The following is an 18,581-nucleotide window of genomic DNA, read 5'->3' on the forward strand; positions in this document are numbered from 1 at the left end:
CTTTATGCAACATCATAAAGTCCACTGCGGACTTAGCCGCATTACGCTGCTTCTCTCTTCAGAAGCCGCTGCTTAATGTTAATGCCAAAAACTGATGGCCCCATCTTCAGCAGCACTAAGCTCCACATTCCGGCTGCAAAGGGAGGAGCGCTTTCGAATAATGCCAAAATTAAGTTATTTCTTTTCGATATTGAATTTATCAGGGCGACATGAGTCGGCGGCATACGTGTCCTGAATACCATGCCACAAGCTATGCCACAAATACGAGTGGCAACCAAAAGTCCAAGCAACTGACACCCGATGCCAGCCATTAAAAGTGTCGCTTGTATTTAAATATGCAATTGTCTCACGAACAAGGATTCGAAACATTTCAAAATGCGCTCTCTTCCGGCGAAGGGATCCTTCCGAGTGGAACCAAAGGACCAAAGAAGGGACCCCCGTCAAAGATGAGCATCCGAGCCAAATTCGGTTATTCAATTGGTTTGTTGCCTAGTAAATGACACCCGATGGTCTTTGCATTTTAAAATGCGGAATCCAAGGTGTATTCCAGAACGTGTTCTCAGCTTGGAACATTTTTTTTTCTTTTTTGACTCGAGGGTGGAATTGGTTTGGTTTTCAGTCCTTCCATTGAATTTCACCCACAAATGGGTGCGATTGCTATTTACATTCTTTTGGGCTGCATTTGCTTTTATGTGGTGGCAATTTATTCAAATTGAGACATTAGACAAATTAAATTTACACGTATCACCCTTGATTGTTACCGCCTGTATATTCGTTTAATTATGACATTATTCAAAACATCACATTTGCATTTTGTAACACAAATAAACATTTACGGCCATTCCGCTTGGATATGAAAAATCCAATTTAATGCCATCGCATACGGAAAACAATATGTTGAACAGTTTTACAAGCAACGTTAATGCCATCCAAGAAGTATGCAAACGCCAATTCTAATTTTCTAGCCAAGAATTTTCAAAATTATTGGGGAAAAGTCTAGTTTACCATATTACCAATCCTCCCAGAGCCCTTCCATAAATTTAAGTGTTCATAATCCAAAACAGTGAGTAATATTTTATTAAGGAACATAAACGTCCCTCTTTCAACTGACCCAAAAAGTATGCTCTGATTTTCGTTTCTAATTTTTTTAAGCATCTGGCACTATTAGCTTTAGTTTTAAACTTCTCCCTAGAAAAAAAATAAAATACAAATCTTTAGTAGTTATAAAATTCCTAGTAACCTAACTGCAATGGAAGATGTCCGCACTTTGCGATATGATATCCAATGGGAAGTTTTCGAGGGCATGCAGATAGTAGACATCAATTCAAAGCATGTATGCTCACAGATATTTTAAGTTAAGGAATTTAACTTGTGAAATATATTCAGGTACTACGACATGGTAATCGAGTTCATGTGGTCCCACTCGTTCTTGAAAAGTCTAGTCTACGAGAGTCTGGGACTATTTGATGTGCCGAACATGAAAGAGACTTACTCTTGGTAATGAATCATTCCCTATTCTATTTTAAAAAGTTTTCAAATATGAATAGGAATTTTCTTACAAAGGTATGTGCGCCACATCCTGCGAAACGAGTGCTCCGTGATGATGATCAGCGAGGACGAGACGCAAATACGGGCAGTGGGATTGCTTGAGTGGATGACCGAGGAATGGCACTCCTGGTATGACCCATTAATCCAATTCCATCACTCCCATAATCACTTGAAACATATCTCCTTTAATCGCAGGGTTTTCTTTCCCTCTTCGCTGCCACGGAATCTGTTCCAGCAGATCATAATGATGAAGAAGGAGCTGATCGATGCGACCAAGGCGAACATGGGCATCTCCACCTACGACGCACTGTTCGTCCACGAGATCGCCTTTCCGGATGAGCTCTACTTCAACAAGGACTTCCTCACGACCATCTTCGATGTGTTCGGCTTTGTGGCCCAGCACATGCACATGCCGCGGGTGAACTTCATCGCCCTCAGCTCCGTGGACCAGGAGGCTGCCAGTCTGATCGAATACGACGAGATCGGGCGCACAATCTACTCGATCTACAAGGTGGGCAACACTCGTCCCTTTGACATCCTGCGCGAGCTGGACGAGATGTACGCCCTGCTCTACGAGTTGGTCGTCTCGCCGGTAATGAAGTACATCGAAATGCCCGGATTCGAGGAGTTCCATGAGGCCCTGGAAGCCAGGTTGGCCAAGGAGGCAGCCGAAAAGCGACACGACGACGACATTTGATCTGTTTTTCGCTGTCATCTACTCATAAATGTCTGCCTACTCTTGGGCTTCACCCTCGTTATTCCCCCAGCTTCACTTCCACCAGTATTTAAGTGCAGGCACCATGGTGGAGCACCAATTTTGCGGGGTGGTCAGGGGGTAGTAGTTGGTTTACAGCTAGACGGTGATAAGCCTATCAATACGATCCCCATGCCAAAGCGATAGTGCTGCCTACACAGAGACAAAAATCTGTTTACATTGAACTAATCACATTCTATTATTGCATACAACAATCTAAACATTTTGCATAGAAAAAAATTGTTTATGGTAGACTGAAATGATATATAAATGGTATTTCAATATGTAGGCAAGTGACTCATAGTTTGGAGCCGTTCTTGGCGGCCAACAGGATATCGAGAACATCGTCGGCACAGCCCCAGCACAAAGTGACTCCACTGCCGCCATGTCCATAGTTGTGGATGAGGAGTTTCCGCCTACGGCGCTCGGCTTCCAGCCGGAGTTGCCTGCGACCTGGTCGAAGACCCACCCAGTCAAAGAGGCACTCCGTGTGCTCCAGACCCGGAATGTACCGCCGGCAGCCATCCACAATCATCCGCCTATCCTTCTGGCACACCTGCGTGTTGTAGTCCCGCTCCTGATGCGTTCCGCCAAGAACAACGCTCTCGGTACTAGAGCATTGATGAGGGAGAAATATCAACAAGAAAGTGTATTTCCCCCTTACTTACTTGGGTATTATGTAGTTGCCATCATCACTCTCGTCCAGCACGGCCGAGAAAATCCAGTTCGCCTTCACCCGGGACACTTGGCCACGTACTGCGTACATTTGCTCGTCTTTCAGTAGAGTCCTGGAGCCTAATCCAGAGCAATTTACTATCACATCGTACTCGGAGTCATCGACAAAGGCCTCCAGGTCCGTTATCCTTTTACGGACAACTACACCTCCGTTGCGGACAAAGCGCTTCATCAAGTACGGCAGTAGCTTAATGGGCTCCGAGGTGTAGGTAACGAAGGATAAGCCTGACCTAGAAATTGTTCAGATGTGTTATTATTTCAGGGAAAATACCAATAATAATGTAGATATAGAATGAAATCATTTAACTGCAAACTGAATCTTCATTTTGGCTTAGAAATCTCATATATCCTTTGATATTCTTACGTGAACTTAACGCTGCGATCTTTGCTGTATGCAGCCAGTTGTTCCTTGGACAAATTCACGGCTCCATAGACAATGTCGCGCCAGAAATCCTCAACCGTGTCCACCGTCGAGGTGCTCAGCCGAATGCAGGGCAGCAGACAGACGCCAGCCTCTCCGGCATCGTCGCTCAGCCAGATCTGCTCCAGAAACTGGTGCATGCTCTTCGACCACTTGCTGATCGAAGATTAGTGATCGTTAATATGAAGTGGAACAGTGGTAGTGAGTAATACTTACTAGACTTTCGATTGCGACGTGCCGCCGAGAAGGTAGGGACCCCAGAGACCCGCCGAACCATCTCCTGTGGTGTTCGGCGTGAAGTCCTCCGATATAATCGTAACCCTTATCGGTGTCTGTCCCTCGTTGACGTAGTGCTCCAGTATCTTAATGGCACTGGCAACACCATTTACCCCCGCACCGATAACTGCAATGTTCGGCATTGCTCCAACCCGATCAGCTTGGGAACTCGGACTGAACTGAAAGAGATGGTGGCTTATCAGACTTCTAAACAGATCTCATAATGCTATTAACTGATTACAGAGCTTTTGGAAAGCGTGAAAAAGCTGTGTGCATGTTCGAATCTAAACTAACTCTTGCTAAAATCTGAATCTGAATTCATAGAATTAAAGTGTACCTATTACAAGTAGGCCATTACTCTAACAAGTTGGCCCTGCATTTCAACTCAAAGGGAATCAAATATGACCAGGGATGTGGAACGCGTTCCTCATTCGATACCCAACTCTCGGACCTTTCGTTTCGGCCAGCTTCTAAATTTTCCAAAACTCTAAATTTTTCTTCGAAATTAATTTGGCCAAATAAAGTAAGTCTATCCTGGTGTTGTCCCTTAAACATTTATATATGTTTAATCCGTTGTCCTGCAGCGCTCGACGGGCTTAAGATGTGTGACGGATGTGGATCGTTGGAGGTGAGTATTACTATACCCCCATCACATGACCACTTGACCACTATGTACGGCATCCTTTCCAGCCGCGCGGATGCCGCAGCCGGGAGTTGCGATGCGGCATCATGTACACCACCTGCGACTGCGTGAAGCGGAACGGCCTGCAGGACAAGTGCCCGCGCTCCGCCTGCCAGGGCAGACCGGCCTGCCTGTGCTTCCCCTTCCCCACCTGCGGTCCGGCGGCCTTCCCGCTGCGCTACGCCAACATGATGATGGGCGTGAACAACAAGCGGATGCGCTGCGCCGCCACTGGAGCGCCAAACGGCGCCGCTGGATGCGGCGGACGCGTTGCCGGCGGCTGCTGTGGATGCGGTCCCTGCTGCTGTAATCTAACGCCCTGCTGTGGCCCGCACAGTCTTCCATGTGGAGGAGCCCCGTCGCCCATTCCCTGCTCCTCTGCTCCGGGCATGTGCTGCCCACCGCTGCCCGAAGGCGGCATTCCCGATCCGCGTGTCTGGAACTACTTTAACGCACCTGTGACGTATCCATGTAAGTCCGGTCCAGGTCCGTGTCCGTCCACATGTCCGCCCGTCCGTCTGTCAATCTGTACTCCTGTCCCTGCGGTGGGCTGTGCGTAGAACGTGAGAGCCATGGAGCGGAGGAGCACGAGGCATGTCGGAGGACTTTGCAGGCCACAGCATCTGGAACATGTGCCATGGTAGTGACGCTTCATGTTGTTCTGCAGGAGCTACATGCCCACAACGCTGATCCGTCAACAAGGATAGCATGTCCTGGGCTTGGTGTGGGATCAATGGACCAAATGCTGTTGCCAGGCCCCAAATCCTTCAGTATGACCTCCTTCCGCATCCCGTCGCGTGTAAGTAGCTGCGATACCTTCCGCATTCACTGCTATTACCTATCTCATTCCACAGGTGGTTTCTAAGTAGTTCCTGGCAAGTGTTTCGATCGGATCCTGATGGGGCCACCTTCCTTGGCCGGACATGTTGTCGTTTTGTGGCGCACTTTTGGTTGATAATAAATTGCAAGATGACTTAAATCAAGATGGAGCCAGATGCGGAATACCCAATACTTTTGGGCCCCAGTGTGAAATTCGTCCGACTGTCTTGATTTAAACGCAATCTTATGTTGGTATCTGGAATCTATTTGGCATTTAATTACAAAATAAACAAATTTAAAGTAATGTCTTTGTATGCATTGGGATTTACTTCACTGTTAGTGCTATTGGGGTTAAAAAAAAAATTTATTAGATATATGTGTTTATAGTGGATAATCCTAATGTCTGAACGAAAACCAATTGGGGTTAACTTTATTATTAAAAGACCAACAAAATATAAATTAATTGTAAATAATTGTAAATGAATTCAGATCTTTGAGACTTCCATTACATAAGTAGATAAAATATATATGTATATGATTTAAGTACATACTTTAATAAGCAATAGTATAAAAAAAAAAAAAAAAAAAAAAAAAAAAAAAAAAAAAAAAAAAAAAAAAAAAAAAAAAAAAAAAAAAAAAAAAAAAAAAAAAAAAAAACATACTTTAATAAGCAATAGTACCTGTTTCAGACCAAATTTTGGTTTGAGCAGAAAAGGCCTTGTTCCATTCCCAATGAGCAAGTTGAACTGAACAATTAGCGGGTCAAATTTTGTGTTTTGCTCAGTTAATAAGATATACAAGATATAAGAAGGCAAATCTAAATGCGTTCTCTTTTCTCGGAGACTTAATTACCTTTGCTAAGATCAAGTAGGCCATGAAATTGCATAAAGTTGGCCATGACTTTCTAGCCAGCTCAAACTGAAATTTAAACTGGACGTGCTGGGCCAAGGGATCAGCTTTCCTCATTCGATATCTGACTCTCGGACCAGTCGCTTCGACTTCTAAATTCTTCTAAATTCCAAATTTGTTTTCTCGAGTATAACTCAACCAAAAAAGTGTGTATTAAGTATTTGTTTAAGAATTAACATCTAAAATTCTCACCTGCAGCGCCAAGCAAACTCAACATGTGCAACGGATGTGGATGCTGTGGACCCTGTAATGAAACCCCCTGCTGTGGCCCCCACAGTCCGCCATGTGGCGCCCCGTCTCCCATTCCGTGCTCCCCTGCTCCTGGCATGTGCTGCCCCCCTCTGCCCGAGGGCGGCATTCCCGATCCGCGTGTCTGGAACTACTACAACACGCCCCCAACTTATCCATGTAAGTCCGCTTCCGAGCAAAAACGCTACCATTCCACAATTCTGTCCGTCCGTGCGTTGGTGATTCTTGGGATGCACGGAGGGGCACTGGACTGAGTGGGCCATGGCAGTGGAGAAGCTGATCCAAGCGATCAGTGTGACTATTCGTCCTCCAAAGCTCCTTGCCCCAGGCGTTACCTTGTGAACAAGGATAACGCGCCCTGTGTGTGGTGTGCTCCGTGCAAAGCCCACTGCTACAACACTCCGCCAAAATGCTGTTGCTAGCTTCTCTATTTGGGAGCTACCTACTCTGATCCCAATCCTTTCCACTTGCATCGCGTGTGAGTAAATGTTTTAGCTGTCCTATTCATCGACTCTTATCCTGATATCCTCCCCCAGGTGGCTTCTAAGCGGCTCTGTGACTACGGACGACCCACGTAAACGGCGGAACTGAAACTGAGAGCCGTTGGTCATGTTGTGTAACGCGTATTGGTTGGAAACTCGATCGGATGCAGCTTTCATCAAGATGCTGACTTTTAGGCTTTAAATTTTAATAAATATAAGAAATCGAATACTGGGTTTTTCACTAGCAAGGGTTATAAAAAGAAAGTTCAGTTAAATAAAATAAAAAAAAGGTTACAACTTTACCCCAGATGGGACTCGAACCCACAATCCCCGGCTTAGGAGGCCGATGCCTTATCCATTAGGCCACTGGGGCATGTCGCGCAAGCCACCAAAATGCTGATATCAACTTAAGGGAGCCGATAACCAGAAAAGATATCCGTTGATCCAGAAATATAATGATTATATGGAAAAATAATATTTCAATCGGCTTGAATAAAGAAACTCGACAAATATCTAACAATTTAACCAAATTTTATTTGATATGCCAAGTATTGTACAAATTCAAACAATAGACTTCCTCTGCCTCCATCAAGTGGATTTCCAGGATTCTTCAGTCGTCGTCTCATTTGTAGATATACGATTTGGATCGTGAATATATAAGCCAGCGATCAAAACAATAGATATGATCACAATAACAATGACCAGAATGCCAATCAAGCCATAGACCACAATTGTCTGAGGGCCCGTCATCGTTAATTGATAAATTCTCCAGCGACTGCAAAATGGAAAAGGGTGTATTGAGCATATTTAAGTCCTTGTGGGGTTTTACTTACGATATATTCTTCAGTCACTTATATAAATTTCAAATTTTCTGTTTTGCTGTGTATAACACATTGACATGTAAGTTGTAGGTATACTGATACATCATCTTTCTAAAATAGTGATGAATAGAGAAAACATTGAAAACAGGGGTATACAATAATACATTTGTGTGCATATACCCCTGCAGTTAGAGTCATGATTGCAGAACCAATTTTATTGCCGGATTTATTTGTTAAAATTAATACTTTCTGAAAAAATAGACTTGCAGAAATGAAATATTTATATCAATGAAACTGAGAAATGGTTTCTTGACTTATCTGTCAAGGTTTTTTAATTTTAAATGAAACTACTGATACAAACACACTTCACCTTCTACGAAAATTATAAATATTGTCCAAGATGGAGCAAAAGTACATAGTTATTTTTTTCGCCATTATTATTTCCCTGCTTATTGTCATCAACATTATGTTGATCGCTTATATTGTGCTGGATGTGAGCTATTATTATGAAGTATATTTCCACGCAAGGCGCCCGGTATGAAGAAATCTAATCTGTTTCTAACACTTAGTTTTATATTTAGCTGTGTAATTACCACAAACCATCACTTTTTCTAAACCCAAGGGTGCAAAGACTTTTAAATCATACAATTTCACCACATCACTCTTAATTTCAGACCATATCCACACAATATATAATATTTATAAAAATTCTTCCAGGATCCAATAGAGCGAGCTAAAGCTGGACCGAGCGGCAGTTTGGGCCACATACATAAATATTAAAAATGAATCAGCAACTAGTATTGCTTCTGATTGGACTTTCGGTTATCCTGTGTCTTGTCGCACTGAATTTATTGTTTATTTACTTCATAATCGACAATCCGTACCTAACCACGCATGCGAAAAGAACCTTGCCCACGGAAGCCCCCACTTGGGCACCGATTCCAGAATTTGATGCGACGCTACCTCCGTTGGATATCGCACAGTTCCCAACGGATCCACCACCGCCAGCGATCTAAACGGAGTAAGTTTATTCTGCGATTTAGCATTCGACTTTGTTGTCAGTACGATTTGTAGTGCGATTTTCATCACAGTCACAGTAGTCCTTTGGATTAAATGTCATCGAAGTCCCGAAACGTACACAAAGCTAAAAGATATGGAAACCAAGTCTTTAATAACAATCTTAATTGTCGTCGTACTAATTCTATTTTTTCTACTTATGATCGTATTCTACGTGTTTCTAAATTTTGATCGCCCTCGTAAATCAACCTTTGGAGCTCCAACCAAATTTAGTTATTAAACATTCAATCGAATTCTGCGCAATGGTGGAGTCCACGACGCTCGTTACGATTTTCCTGGTTATCACTGTGTTCCTGCTGACTTTAATGCTATTGTTAATTCCAGTGGCCCTTTTCAGGGGTCATAGGGGCAAAGGTCCCAATTCATTTTTTGGTTAATGGTATAGTGAGTATATACTAGCTATAGTAATTTAATTTAAGATTTTTCCGAAACTGACCTTTAATATGTAATAAATCTGGTTAGGCGGCACCTAGCGGCAAAATCGAGCAACACAAAATAAGAGCGGAGACCCACACCCAACTGTGTGATAGCACGGTTGCACGGCCAGGTGGCGCTAATAAGTTGGGCATCCGATTAGTAAAGTAAAAATTGATCGATTTCAGTAAAGTATCGAATTTGAATTCATATTTAAGCCTATTTCGCGGAAAACGAATAGTTTGCCTCCAACGTAAAAATTTAACACGCAGCGACCTTTATAGGTATTGATTTAGTGATTCAGTGATCATCAACAGTTGCTCCTGGACACCGAACTAAATGAATGAGGCGACTTTTCAATGTGTTTTTAATCCCATCCATGTAGATTGTTTGCCTTCTGCAGTTCACCTGCCCAAATGAAATGGCAATGTTCGCAAAAGGCCGACTTGAAATGTAACATGCGCTCAGTGCCAAAGGAAGCCATATTTCATGCGACAATTAGTGGCCTCATCATCATCATCATCAGCATCATAAACATCATCAGCAGCATAGTTAATTTTCGCCTACTGGGATTTAGATTTGTCAGGCAGGCAGCTCATGATAGTCACCGCCATCTTAGGCTTCAATTAAATGAAAATTGTGTCACGCGCCGCGACTCGCGTCTTCCACGACGTGGAACTGGAGCTCTGGCTCTGGCTTGCATCCCACTTCATCCCATAGCTATACCCGTACCTATACCCATCCAAATCCCAATCCAAATCTCTATCCCTGTCGCCATCCCCAGTCAAATTCACTTCGTTTCGGTGCCGCAGCGCGTATTTCCGCACACACATGCATAAAGTATTTGATTAAGCCTGACTCTTGCGTATTTCTGATTTCAGATTTTCAGACACATAACCCCCGGTTCGGCTTGGTCTTTCTTTGTCGAATTCAGATCAGTGTCGCGCGGCGCACAGCGGTGTCAACTTGTCGTGTGCGGCGCAAATCCAAAGTGTCACAGAGTAAACCATCAGCCTTCCCAGCCGACCGAGCCTTAAACGGGATCTACACCGATCTGCACAGGAGCCCATTTGGATACCGATCCGAACCCAAACCCCAAACCCTATACCCATTCGCATTCCCATTCCAATTTCCAATCCAGAAACGCGATCCCGATCCCGATACCGTGTAGCCGTTGAACTGAGGAAGCGCCAGCCAAAGAAGCCTGGTAGAATGCCGACCATAACCGAGGATTGCATAGATGGATTCCAGCAGTACTACTCGCGGCCGCCGGAGAGGCCCAAGAAGAAGACCCTAAAGCAGATGGTCTACGACTCCGAGGACAACTCCTACTTCGGACGCACCATGGACAGCTGGGGTGAGTTTGGAATCTGGGGATTGGGGATTACGTAAGCCCCCAAGTGGCCGCTGTTGCCAGCAGCCACAAAGTAGACACGTCTTGATAAAAGTCTGACCTTAATCAAGAGAATCTCTTTTGTCGTCGCATTAGCGCTGACGGCAAATGCAGATTATTGTGGATGTGGGTGGGATGGATGTATCTATTTGCCGGCCTCCCGCCGCTATCGCCACTTTCCAGTCCGTGTCCATGTCCGTTTTTTATTGCCCGCCCAATGGCAATCTCGCTTCGCTGGCCCCTGAACGCGACCAGTTCTGTGTGCCGTGCCCATATGCCCGGGCCACTTGTGCCGCAATATCGGTCAATTATGCCATTATGCAATCAGGCTGCGGTGAACCCGTCAGCGTTCTCCAGAACCACCGCTGATTTCGGTGGAAGGTCGCAGTAGCCAGGCCTCCCATGTGGCATGCATGGCCTGCACCATGGATTGGGGTTCTTTTGAATTTTCTCACCTGTTTCGCATCATTCGGAAAGGTTGTTCAGAACCTCAATCTCTTTCAAGTCATTTGAATTAGAGGTGAAACCCTCTTTGTTCATTGAGATTCTCGTATCAGGAGATTCTCATAACTGGAAATTCTCATATCAGAATATTCTCATATTAGGAGCTTCTCATATCGGGAGATTCTCATATCGGGAAATTCTCATAGCTGGAAATTCTCATAACTGGAAATTCTCATAGCTGTAAATTCTCATATCAGGATATTCTCATATCAGGAGATTCTCATATCAGGATATGCTCAATCCATAAGAATCTCATATATGCACAAGACGCAGTGCTGGAATTTTTAAAGAACTACTCAGCACATCATTAAACTATAACATCTTCGAGACAGCTTCAACCTCGCCCTTGTTTAGAATACAGGAAGTGTCTATTAAGAAAAAGTCGACAATTATAATCGACGACTATTATTCATTAGGAGTGTGATGACCGAATCACGAATATTAACGTAGTTGTTAAGTACATCTGGAATATATATTTATTTTCGCTTTAAATTCTGTTCCCTAGAGGGCAGTTGCGATATAGTTGAATAAAACTGGCACCATAATCTGGAACTGGAGTATTATGTTGCGGTTCTGTCTTGAACTCAGTAGTATTATACACAATATTACATTACCTATTGTTCCCTTCAAAATTGAAGCTCGAAGCATGTCCTAGTTGGCTGCCCGCTATCGTAGTCCTTCGAACACAACTCCAGTGGAACAGAGGGCTCTCCCGCGAAACTCACCCCCTGTGCGTGTATGTATAGCAACTCTCGATTTGGCCCAATTCTCCGAATGTCCTGTGACCGTATTTAAACCAGTTCTTCCTCCACTTCCCCAACTCCCCCCCAACCACCCCACAATTTGAGTGGAATCGGGTCAATTGCTTAGATTTTTGCGTGCCAGCGATATTTAAATGCGGCAGATTTTCCATGGCCCTTACTTCGCAATGTTTTTAATTGGTTTCATGAAATCAATACGACGGCCAAACACATTTTTGTGTTTATTAGATGTACATTTTAATGGCATGACAATAATTCCTTGCTTTTAATAGATAGCATTGCACTACAGCTGCGTTAGTGTAACGAACTGTGACACTTGTAAATGCAAGTGACCAGCTCAGGAAGCCAACCATCTGGGTATATTTTCTCTAAGTGTGGCCCTGGGTTTGGGATCAAACCGCGCGGGCAAGTTGCAATGAATAGCTCGACAATCGCCGGCACCGCCTAATTAAAACGAGTGCACAAGGAGGCAGCGTTTCCACGGCAATTAGAACGCAACCCAATCTCGGTCCGGAAAACCCGACCGATCCCAGATCCGGGGATTCCACTCGCCGTCGCAAAACGCTCTTACGGCCAAAAGCGACCCGCTTTCCACTTTCCACTCAAAACAAAAGCAAACTCGGCTCGAGAGAGCCGCCGAGCCATTCGACTCACACAAAAAAACCGGACCAGCAAAAAACCACGCCAAACAAAACCGACTCAAGCCAAGTCGCTTGATGTTTGGCTGCGTATCGACAGACATCCGATTCGTGTTTCAGTCTGAAATTGGTTTTGAGCGGCGGAATAACGTGTCACGGAGTGCTCGTAACGTGTTCGAAACGCGTTCCGTTTGCAAACAGCAACTTTCCTTAGAGTTTTGTGGTTCGTTCGTGCTATTTTCCCCTCCACTTTAGTCATTAAAACCATCGACAAAACATGAAATAGAGTCCTTTGAGGACTATTGAAAATTCTGTCACGCGCTCACCCGCCTCACAGCTAGTGAATTTACAAAAGAAAAGCATTAATTTCAGTCAGAGGCCTGAAGAACGCTTCGATATTTCTTCAAAAAGGTGTGGTTGTTTGTATGTGGCCAGGCAGTAAGAGCGCGCCAGCTAAGAGATACAGATACTCGCTCACTTATTTTCATTTTCGGTGCGGCAAAGAGCGGGCTCATTGTTGTTGTTGTGGTGTTTGTAGTTTGGTGGTGTTTGAAAAGAACCACTGCATGCAGCATAACTAAGAACAGATACTTTTGTATCTGCCAGTTTGCCAGTTTACCAGTGTGCCGGGTCAAAGCCAATGCGGCATTGAAATCACCACAGCAGACACGGAAATGAGACCATGTCGCCCCAATAGTACGGCCTTCTAGCCACCGTTTTGGCCCACTTGGCAGGGCCCATCGACGCCATTCCAGGCCAACCAGTTGCAGGTATCGACGGTATCTGACGGAGAGCTCAAAAAGGCGCCAAATTTCTTGCACGACCAGAGGGGGTTGAAACACACAGGGGAAAACGGGTGACAAGTGAGAGAAACTAAGAGAGCGAAGGAGAAGGACCTGGACTGTGCGAATGCGAGTTTATTTGTGTGTATATGGAACGTGCGGTCTGAATACTATAAGTGTGCATCTGCACAGCGCGGTGTCGGTGCAATATTTACAAAATAGAACCAAAGACAGTGCCACCAAAGTTTCAGAGCAAAAAATACGTATTTTTGCAATATTTGGACTTTAGTCAATGTCAAATATATTCTAAAGTGCTTCCAAAGAAATTTTCAATAAAGAAAAACAAACATTTGCGAATTGATCTGAAACGCTTATTTGCAGTTCAGTTGGAGTGGTTTCCTTGAAATCTTAAAACTTTTAAAAATACATATTTTTATTGGTTTGAATCGATTGATCAAGCAAATCACTAACCGAACTGAACCGCAAACAGGCCTTTAGATCCAAAAAAAAAACCCACCGATAGAAACATGTCCAAGCCAGTACCACTGAGTCCGTCCTTCGTGGACGAGGATCTGCACAACCTGAGGAAGCCCAAGCCGTTCAATTTAGCCCAGTTCTTATATAACAGCGAGGATGGAACGGTTATGGGTCGCAATCGATCGTCATGGGGTAAGTTTATGGTTTATATTGTCGTGTTTATTGCAGTCCGGTGAGAACTGCTTTTGTCGGCATATGACAGCTGTCAATCTGGAAATCTGGAAATCTGGGCCAAAAGTCGTATTTCACTCGTAGCCAATTTGAGCCGGATTCGAAAATGTATCTCCATCCATCAGCACGGCACTGCGAAAGTAAGGTGCCGCGAGCAGCACTCACTCGTAAATCAAAAAAATTAAAGTACACCTCGCATGGCGACGAACAAATTAACATCTGCATGTAACGATGCTGGGAAATGGGAACAAATTAGGGCGGGGAAATGCGTCATCTTATTCCTGTCCGCCCCCCAATTACCGCCAGTTAAGCCGTCCGTCCGCCCGTCCGCCTCACCATTTATCATCAATTGCACGGCAAAGGTTTTCCTCGGCACGCCAATATTGGCATTTAAAAGTTGGCAAGCCCAAGGCCCTCGCTATAAGTAGACAACTGCAATGCAATTATGCTGAAATGGGCAAAGCGGCGATGAAAGTACATATGTATGTACATATACGCAAACGGAAAAGTGTACTGTTAACATTTGCCAGATCTTCGCAGAGAGCGAGACTCTTGTTCGAGGGCAAGATATTAGTATAAAATGAATTTGAAAATTGGGAATTTTATTTTAAAATTAAACTAAGTTTTTAATTGAATTCGATTCTCGCTTGAACTAAGATGTCATATATTGGCATCTGAATTTATTTCTCATTTGTGTTTCCGCTTTTGTAAACAGTGTAGCTGCAGTAGCTATAGCACTACCATTTTTACTGCAACTGTAGTGGACTGGCGTATCTAAGACTTAAATATAAAATTATTGAAATGGTTTGCATCGAATAAAACTTCCTCATAAAATATCCGTTAACTAGTGAGATAAATTCTGAGCATAGCTGCACGTAGCGTTTACAATCGAGCCAAACTCCAGCTCCAACTGCGACTTGGCTTGGTCTTGGTTGCTCCCTTAGTTAACTGCTCTTTGGCCAACCGACTTCCACTTCCCACTCCCATTCCGATTGAGGTTATGTCGGCTAAAAGTATCTGAGATCAAGAGCGATTTCTTCACACACACGCGTAACTAATGGGCTCTTGAGTGGAATCGTGTTCATACTCTTCCCCGATGCCAAAGAGAGTATCTAGTATATATAGAATTGTTCGAATGTTTGGATGATGATTCAGTGGAGAAGCGCGGCGTCCGATTGCCGTCCATTCCGAACTTGAGAAGCAGCTTGGAGCTTGGGGTTGCTCCCCATTTGTTTATAGGGCCCACTCGAGCCGGCGTCGTTGTTCAATTATCGGTTTAACCCATGTCGACCGCCGGGGCCAGTGGCAATTAATTAATTCAATCGCTTCAATTGACTGCGCATCGCTGTTGGGAACGGCTTTAATCGCTGTAATTCAATAAGCATTTCCTACTCTTTCTTCCTGTCGCAGCCAAAATCGGAATCTTCTATGTGGCCTTCTACGGAGTCCTCGCCGCCCTCGTGGCCATCTGCATGTGGGCCTTCTTCCAAACCCTCGATCCCCGCATTCCCAAGTGGACCCTCGACCGTTCCCTGATAGGCACAAATCCAGGTGAGTCGCCATCGCGAAAGCTTTCGCCAAATCCATTGCTTAACGAGTTTTGCGATTCCAGGTTTGGGTTTCCGACCCCTGCCACCGGTGGACAATGTGGAAAGCACTTTGATCTGGTACAAGGGAACCCAGCACGAGAACTACAAGCACTGGACGGACTCCCTGGATGAATTCCTTGCGGGTAAGTAATTGCTTGCATATTTAATGATGCATTCTTTAATTGCTTTGCATCTCATTCCCATAGTGTACAAAGTACCTGGCCTAACTCCCGGACGTGGTCAGAACATCTACAACTGCGACTACAACCAGCCGCCGCCGAAGGGTCAGGTGTGCGACGTGGACATCAAGACGTGGTCGCCCTGCACCAAGGAGAACAACTACAGCTACCACAAGAGTGCGCCCTGCATCTTCCTCAAGCTGAACAAGATCTACGGCTGGGTTCCGGAGTACTACAACACTTCGCAGAACTTGCCCGTATCCATGCCCCTGAGCCTGAAGACCTACATCGCTGAGGTCGAGAAGACGCAGCCAGAAAAGGTGGGTGATACTCTTAATACCAAATACTCGTATCCCCAGACTGATTCCCTTCTTTCTGTAGCTAAACACCATTTGGGTATCGTGCGAGGGCGAGAACCCAGCCGACCAGGAGAACATTGGTGCTGTCAACTACCTGCCAATCAGGGGCTTCCCCGGCTACTTCTATCCCTACCAGAACTCCGAGGGCTACTTGAGTCCCCTGGTGGCCGTGCACTTCCAGCGCCCCAAACGTGAGTAGTGCTGTCCAAAGTCCAAAGATTCCCCAACTAATGTCACTCTGTATCTGTATCCCGTAGGCGGAATCATCATCAACGTGGAGTGCAAGGCTTGGGCTCGCAACATCTTACACGATCGCAAGGACAGGATCGGATCGGTGCACTATGAGCTCCTCATTGATTAATTTTTACCACACTATTACCAATAATATAATAGAAAACTGAAGAATCTCCGATGAACTAGAATCTCGGTACCAGGCGAGGAGGTGTGAGGACGTTGTTAAGTCTCGTCTAAGACAATCCTACCAGAGGCAAACCACCACATGTTGTTGTGAAGATTGTGAAAGGTTCAGATTTCCGAATGTCATTAAAAATCCAAATTATTTAATTGTGTTTTCCGCGTTATTAAGCATACATACAAATTATATTCAAGACTTGCAACGCCTATAAAATACAAATTTTGAACTCCAATAACTATTTATGCACTCTACGATGAAAGTTAGACGTAGGATTGTAAGATTGTAAAGCTAAACACCAAGATGGGAAATAAACATCCAATGGACAGGATGGAATCTCCCAGCCTGAATCTCATTTGGCGCTGACCAGTAAATCGTGAATCAATCAAATGCAACAAATTTACAGCAATTTATCCAAACTGCCATTTCCAATAAATCAACAAACGAATCCCTAGATATTAAAATTTATAATGAAATTTTATGAATCATTTTTGAGTCTGCTGCTATACACGTAACCGAAAACAGACCAATTTTGTCTACCAAAAATCTAAATATTTACAGCTAGCTTCAGAATTTACCATTTTAATACATAACTTAGTCAAAAGTGAAAAAGTGAGAAACCTATATACATCAAATTTTGATCGACGACAAAAGAGCAACATTTGGAAAACAGAAACTCGTAACTTGTGTTAACTTGTAAGTTTATAATATAATAATTGCGTAACATGAAATGTAAGGAAATAAATTGAGACGAATAAGAAACACAAATCACTTTCCATTCTTTTTCAATAAAAATCAAATGAAAGTAGTCAGATAAGCGCAAGTCTGTTTTATTTAATACACTTCACAATATACTCGTGTATTTGCCATAATGTTTCTCAAAATTATCGGATGGGCATATGACATACTTTGGGATTTACGTAAACACTGATGTTTGCCCTGCTGTGATAAGATAATTGTACCGCTGATAATGCCATATCACGACCATCTCAGTCGTCACTTGACAATGGTCAGCCGCTGCCTGATAAATATACTTAAAGCCAGATCGATTGGCTTTTATTTAAGTGTAATAAGTTTTGTTGGTGCGCGGGCACATTGGTTGCTATCAGTCGAAACATTAAGTCTTCCAATTGCGTCATTTAAAATCATTAACGCTGCTGTTTGCTTATCGATACTGTTTATTTTTAAAATATAGGCTGAAGAATATAAGCTGGCAAATGTGTTTATCACTTGTGCTCTTGTTAGCTGATAATAATCAGATTACTCTTTCAGTGATGCAAAAAATAATACATAATTATAGTGCAAAGATAGCAGCTTTCGATTTTCTGTTTGGATAATTTTTAATTGATATTCAATATTATAGAAATTTGTTATTTGTTGTTCTCCATAGAGAGCATTTCTCTGCATTTGCTTAAATACTTAAATAGTGTGACGTCAGAGCATCGACGAGGAAATTGATCAGTTGTATTTTGGATGCCAACTGTTCGGCTTTCCAGATAAATTGAGTAGATATTTATTTGTTGTCGTATGTACAAACATGCAATGTACATTCGCTAATTGAGAGCTAATTAGACTGAATGACAGACCATTGTCCACAGAACCAAAGCCATGTAGCTGCTGAAATCAGTTGATAAATAAAAAAAAAAACCAAAGCTCATCTCTAATGAGGAAGTTCTACGAGATTTAAAGATTGGCACGCACACAGCAAAGGCTGGAAAATAGGTTTGGACCAGGATAAACTGGTTGGCGTTGTGAGGCAGATTTGAGGGAGTTTAATTGAGCAAAAATGAGAGTTCAACAAGGCAGCTTCCTTGGCAGTTGACTGTTAAATGGTTATAACCGGTCAAATCCAAATGTGCAACCCATGAAATTACAGGGGAATCACTTATCAGAGATAATTCATAAATTCAAGAGGTATTTGTTGGGCATTTAGCTAGTTAACTGCACTCCTTAAAGGATTTATATTTTAAGCAAATACTAATACTTTTATTCTAGGTCCGTAATTGCATGGTAGTTCTCGTCTGAGAACCCAATAAACCGAGATGCAGGAATCGCGCCTCACAATTGAC

The 18,581-nt window shown here is 43.6% G+C and overlaps 4 protein-coding genes, 1 long non-coding RNA gene and 1 other non-coding gene across 12 annotated transcripts; 3 read left to right on the top strand and 3 right to left on the bottom strand.

Annotated features, from left to right (window-relative positions):
• The first annotated feature begins 1,145 nt into the window (after nt 1-1,145).
• On the top strand, nt 1,146-2,314 carry LOC120458542. 2 transcript variants are annotated; one of them, XM_039646221.2, is made up of 4 exons: nt 1,146-1,329; nt 1,387-1,497; nt 1,564-1,677; nt 1,744-2,314. In XM_039646221.2, the coding sequence occupies exons 1-4, from the start codon at nt 1,250-1,252 to the stop codon at nt 2,243-2,245; spliced, it is 807 nt and encodes a 268-aa protein (XP_039502155.1). In that variant the 5' UTR covers nt 1,146-1,249; the 3' UTR covers nt 2,246-2,314. The 2 variants fall into 2 exon arrangements, with proteins under 2 accessions (XP_039502155.1, XP_039502156.1); XM_039646222.2 differs by having other exon boundaries at nt 1,194-1,333.
• A 162-nt stretch (nt 2,315-2,476) lies between these two features.
• On the bottom strand, nt 2,477-3,909 carry LOC120458540 (D-aspartate oxidase). Its single transcript, XM_039646220.1, has 4 exons — nt 3,675-3,909; nt 3,402-3,614; nt 2,971-3,267; nt 2,477-2,913 (listed from the first exon to the last, which is right to left on the bottom strand). The coding sequence occupies exons 1-4, from the start codon at nt 3,875-3,877 to the stop codon at nt 2,601-2,603; spliced, it is 1,026 nt and encodes a 341-aa protein (XP_039502154.1). The 5' UTR covers nt 3,878-3,909; the 3' UTR covers nt 2,477-2,600.
• A 214-nt stretch (nt 3,910-4,123) lies between these two features.
• LOC120458788 (male-specific sperm protein Mst84Dd-like) lies at nt 4,124-7,102 on the top strand. 4 transcript variants are annotated; one of them, XM_039646570.2, is made up of 5 exons: nt 4,124-4,257; nt 4,319-4,362; nt 4,425-4,773; nt 6,394-6,552; nt 6,930-7,102. In XM_039646570.2, exons 2-5 carry the CDS (start codon nt 4,336-4,338, stop codon nt 6,938-6,940), a joined length of 546 nt encoding a protein of 181 aa, XP_039502504.1. In that variant the 5' UTR covers nt 4,124-4,257; nt 4,319-4,335; the 3' UTR covers nt 6,941-7,102. The 4 variants fall into 4 exon arrangements, 2 of the variants coding, with proteins under 2 accessions (XP_039502504.1, XP_039502503.1); XR_005617225.2 differs by lacking the exons at nt 6,394-6,552; nt 6,930-7,102 and adding exons at nt 5,084-5,215; nt 5,271-5,539 and having other exon boundaries at nt 4,132-4,257; nt 4,425-4,722; XR_005617226.1 differs by lacking the exons at nt 4,124-4,257; nt 4,319-4,362; nt 4,425-4,773; nt 6,394-6,552 and adding exons at nt 6,142-6,290; nt 6,343-6,390; nt 6,709-6,871.
• Nucleotides 7,103-7,175: 73 nt separating this feature from the next.
• Trnar-ccu lies at nt 7,176-7,248 on the bottom strand. The gene has a single exon. It is a non-coding gene; the product is annotated as a tRNA-Arg (tRNA).
• Nucleotides 7,249-7,389: 141 nt separating this feature from the next.
• Nucleotides 7,390-7,918, bottom strand: LOC120452714. Its single transcript, XR_005616496.2, has 3 exons — nt 7,877-7,918; nt 7,709-7,807; nt 7,390-7,650 (listed from the first exon to the last, which is right to left on the bottom strand). It is a non-coding gene; the product is annotated as an uncharacterized LOC120452714 (long non-coding RNA).
• Nucleotides 7,919-8,087: 169 nt separating this feature from the next.
• LOC120452695 (sodium/potassium-transporting ATPase subunit beta-2) lies at nt 8,088-17,329 on the top strand. Of its 3 annotated transcripts, XM_039637054.2 has the most exons (8): nt 8,088-8,231; nt 8,414-8,717; nt 10,069-10,544; nt 15,384-15,524; nt 15,586-15,705; nt 15,769-16,061; nt 16,123-16,291; nt 16,358-17,329. In XM_039637054.2, the coding sequence occupies exons 3-8, from the start codon at nt 10,400-10,402 to the stop codon at nt 16,459-16,461; spliced, it is 972 nt and encodes a 323-aa protein (XP_039492988.1). In that variant the 5' UTR covers nt 8,088-8,231; nt 8,414-8,717; nt 10,069-10,399; the 3' UTR covers nt 16,462-17,329. The 3 variants fall into 3 exon arrangements, with proteins under 3 accessions (XP_039492988.1, XP_039492995.1, XP_039493004.1); XM_039637061.2 differs by lacking the exons at nt 8,088-8,231; nt 8,414-8,717 and adding an exon at nt 8,881-9,157; XM_039637070.2 differs by lacking the exons at nt 8,088-8,231; nt 8,414-8,717; nt 10,069-10,544 and adding exons at nt 12,574-12,706; nt 13,756-13,934.
• Nucleotides 17,330-18,581: the final 1,252 nt, after the last annotated feature.

This window comes from Drosophila santomea, chromosome 2L, assembly GCF_016746245.2.
Source record: "Drosophila santomea strain STO CAGO 1482 chromosome 2L, Prin_Dsan_1.1, whole genome shotgun sequence".
NCBI classification, from domain to species: Eukaryota; Metazoa; Arthropoda; class Insecta; order Diptera; family Drosophilidae; genus Drosophila; species Drosophila santomea.

Bases quoted from the DNA above. Each gene is read 5' to 3' on its own strand.
- LOC120458542 (XM_039646221.2), top strand. From the start codon at position 1,250: ATGGAAGATGTCCGCACTTTGCGATATGATATCCAATGGGAAGTTTTC. The intron at 1,498-1,563 runs GTAATGAATCAT...TTTCTTACAAAG, and splicing joins ATGAAAGAGACTTACTCTTG to GTATGTGCGCCACATCCTGC. The intron at 1,678-1,743 runs GTATGACCCATT...CTTTAATCGCAG, and splicing joins ACCGAGGAATGGCACTCCTG to GGTTTTCTTTCCCTCTTCGC.
- LOC120458540 (XM_039646220.1), bottom strand. From the start codon at position 3,877: ATGCCGAACATTGCAGTTATCGGTGCGGGGGTAAATGGTGTTGCCAGT. The intron at 3,615-3,674 runs GTAAGTATTACT...ATCTTCGATCAG, and splicing joins ACGTCGCAATCGAAAGTCTA to CAAGTGGTCGAAGAGCATGC. The intron at 3,268-3,401 runs GTAAGAATATCA...AACAATTTCTAG, and splicing joins GATCGCAGCGTTAAGTTCAC to GTCAGGCTTATCCTTCGTTA.
- LOC120458788 (XM_039646570.2), top strand. From the start codon at position 4,336: ATGTGTGACGGATGTGGATCGTTGGAG. The intron at 4,363-4,424 runs GTGAGTATTACT...CATCCTTTCCAG, and splicing joins ACGGATGTGGATCGTTGGAG to CCGCGCGGATGCCGCAGCCG. The intron at 4,774-6,393 runs CGTCGCCCATTC...GTGGACCCTGTA, and splicing joins TCTTCCATGTGGAGGAGCCC to ATGAAACCCCCTGCTGTGGC.
- LOC120452695 (XM_039637054.2), top strand. From the start codon at position 10,400: ATGCCGACCATAACCGAGGATTGCATAGATGGATTCCAGCAGTACTAC. The intron at 10,545-15,383 runs GTGAGTTTGGAA...TTCCTGTCGCAG, and splicing joins ACGCACCATGGACAGCTGGG to CCAAAATCGGAATCTTCTAT. The intron at 15,706-15,768 runs GTAAGTAATTGC...TCATTCCCATAG, and splicing joins CCTGGATGAATTCCTTGCGG to TGTACAAAGTACCTGGCCTA.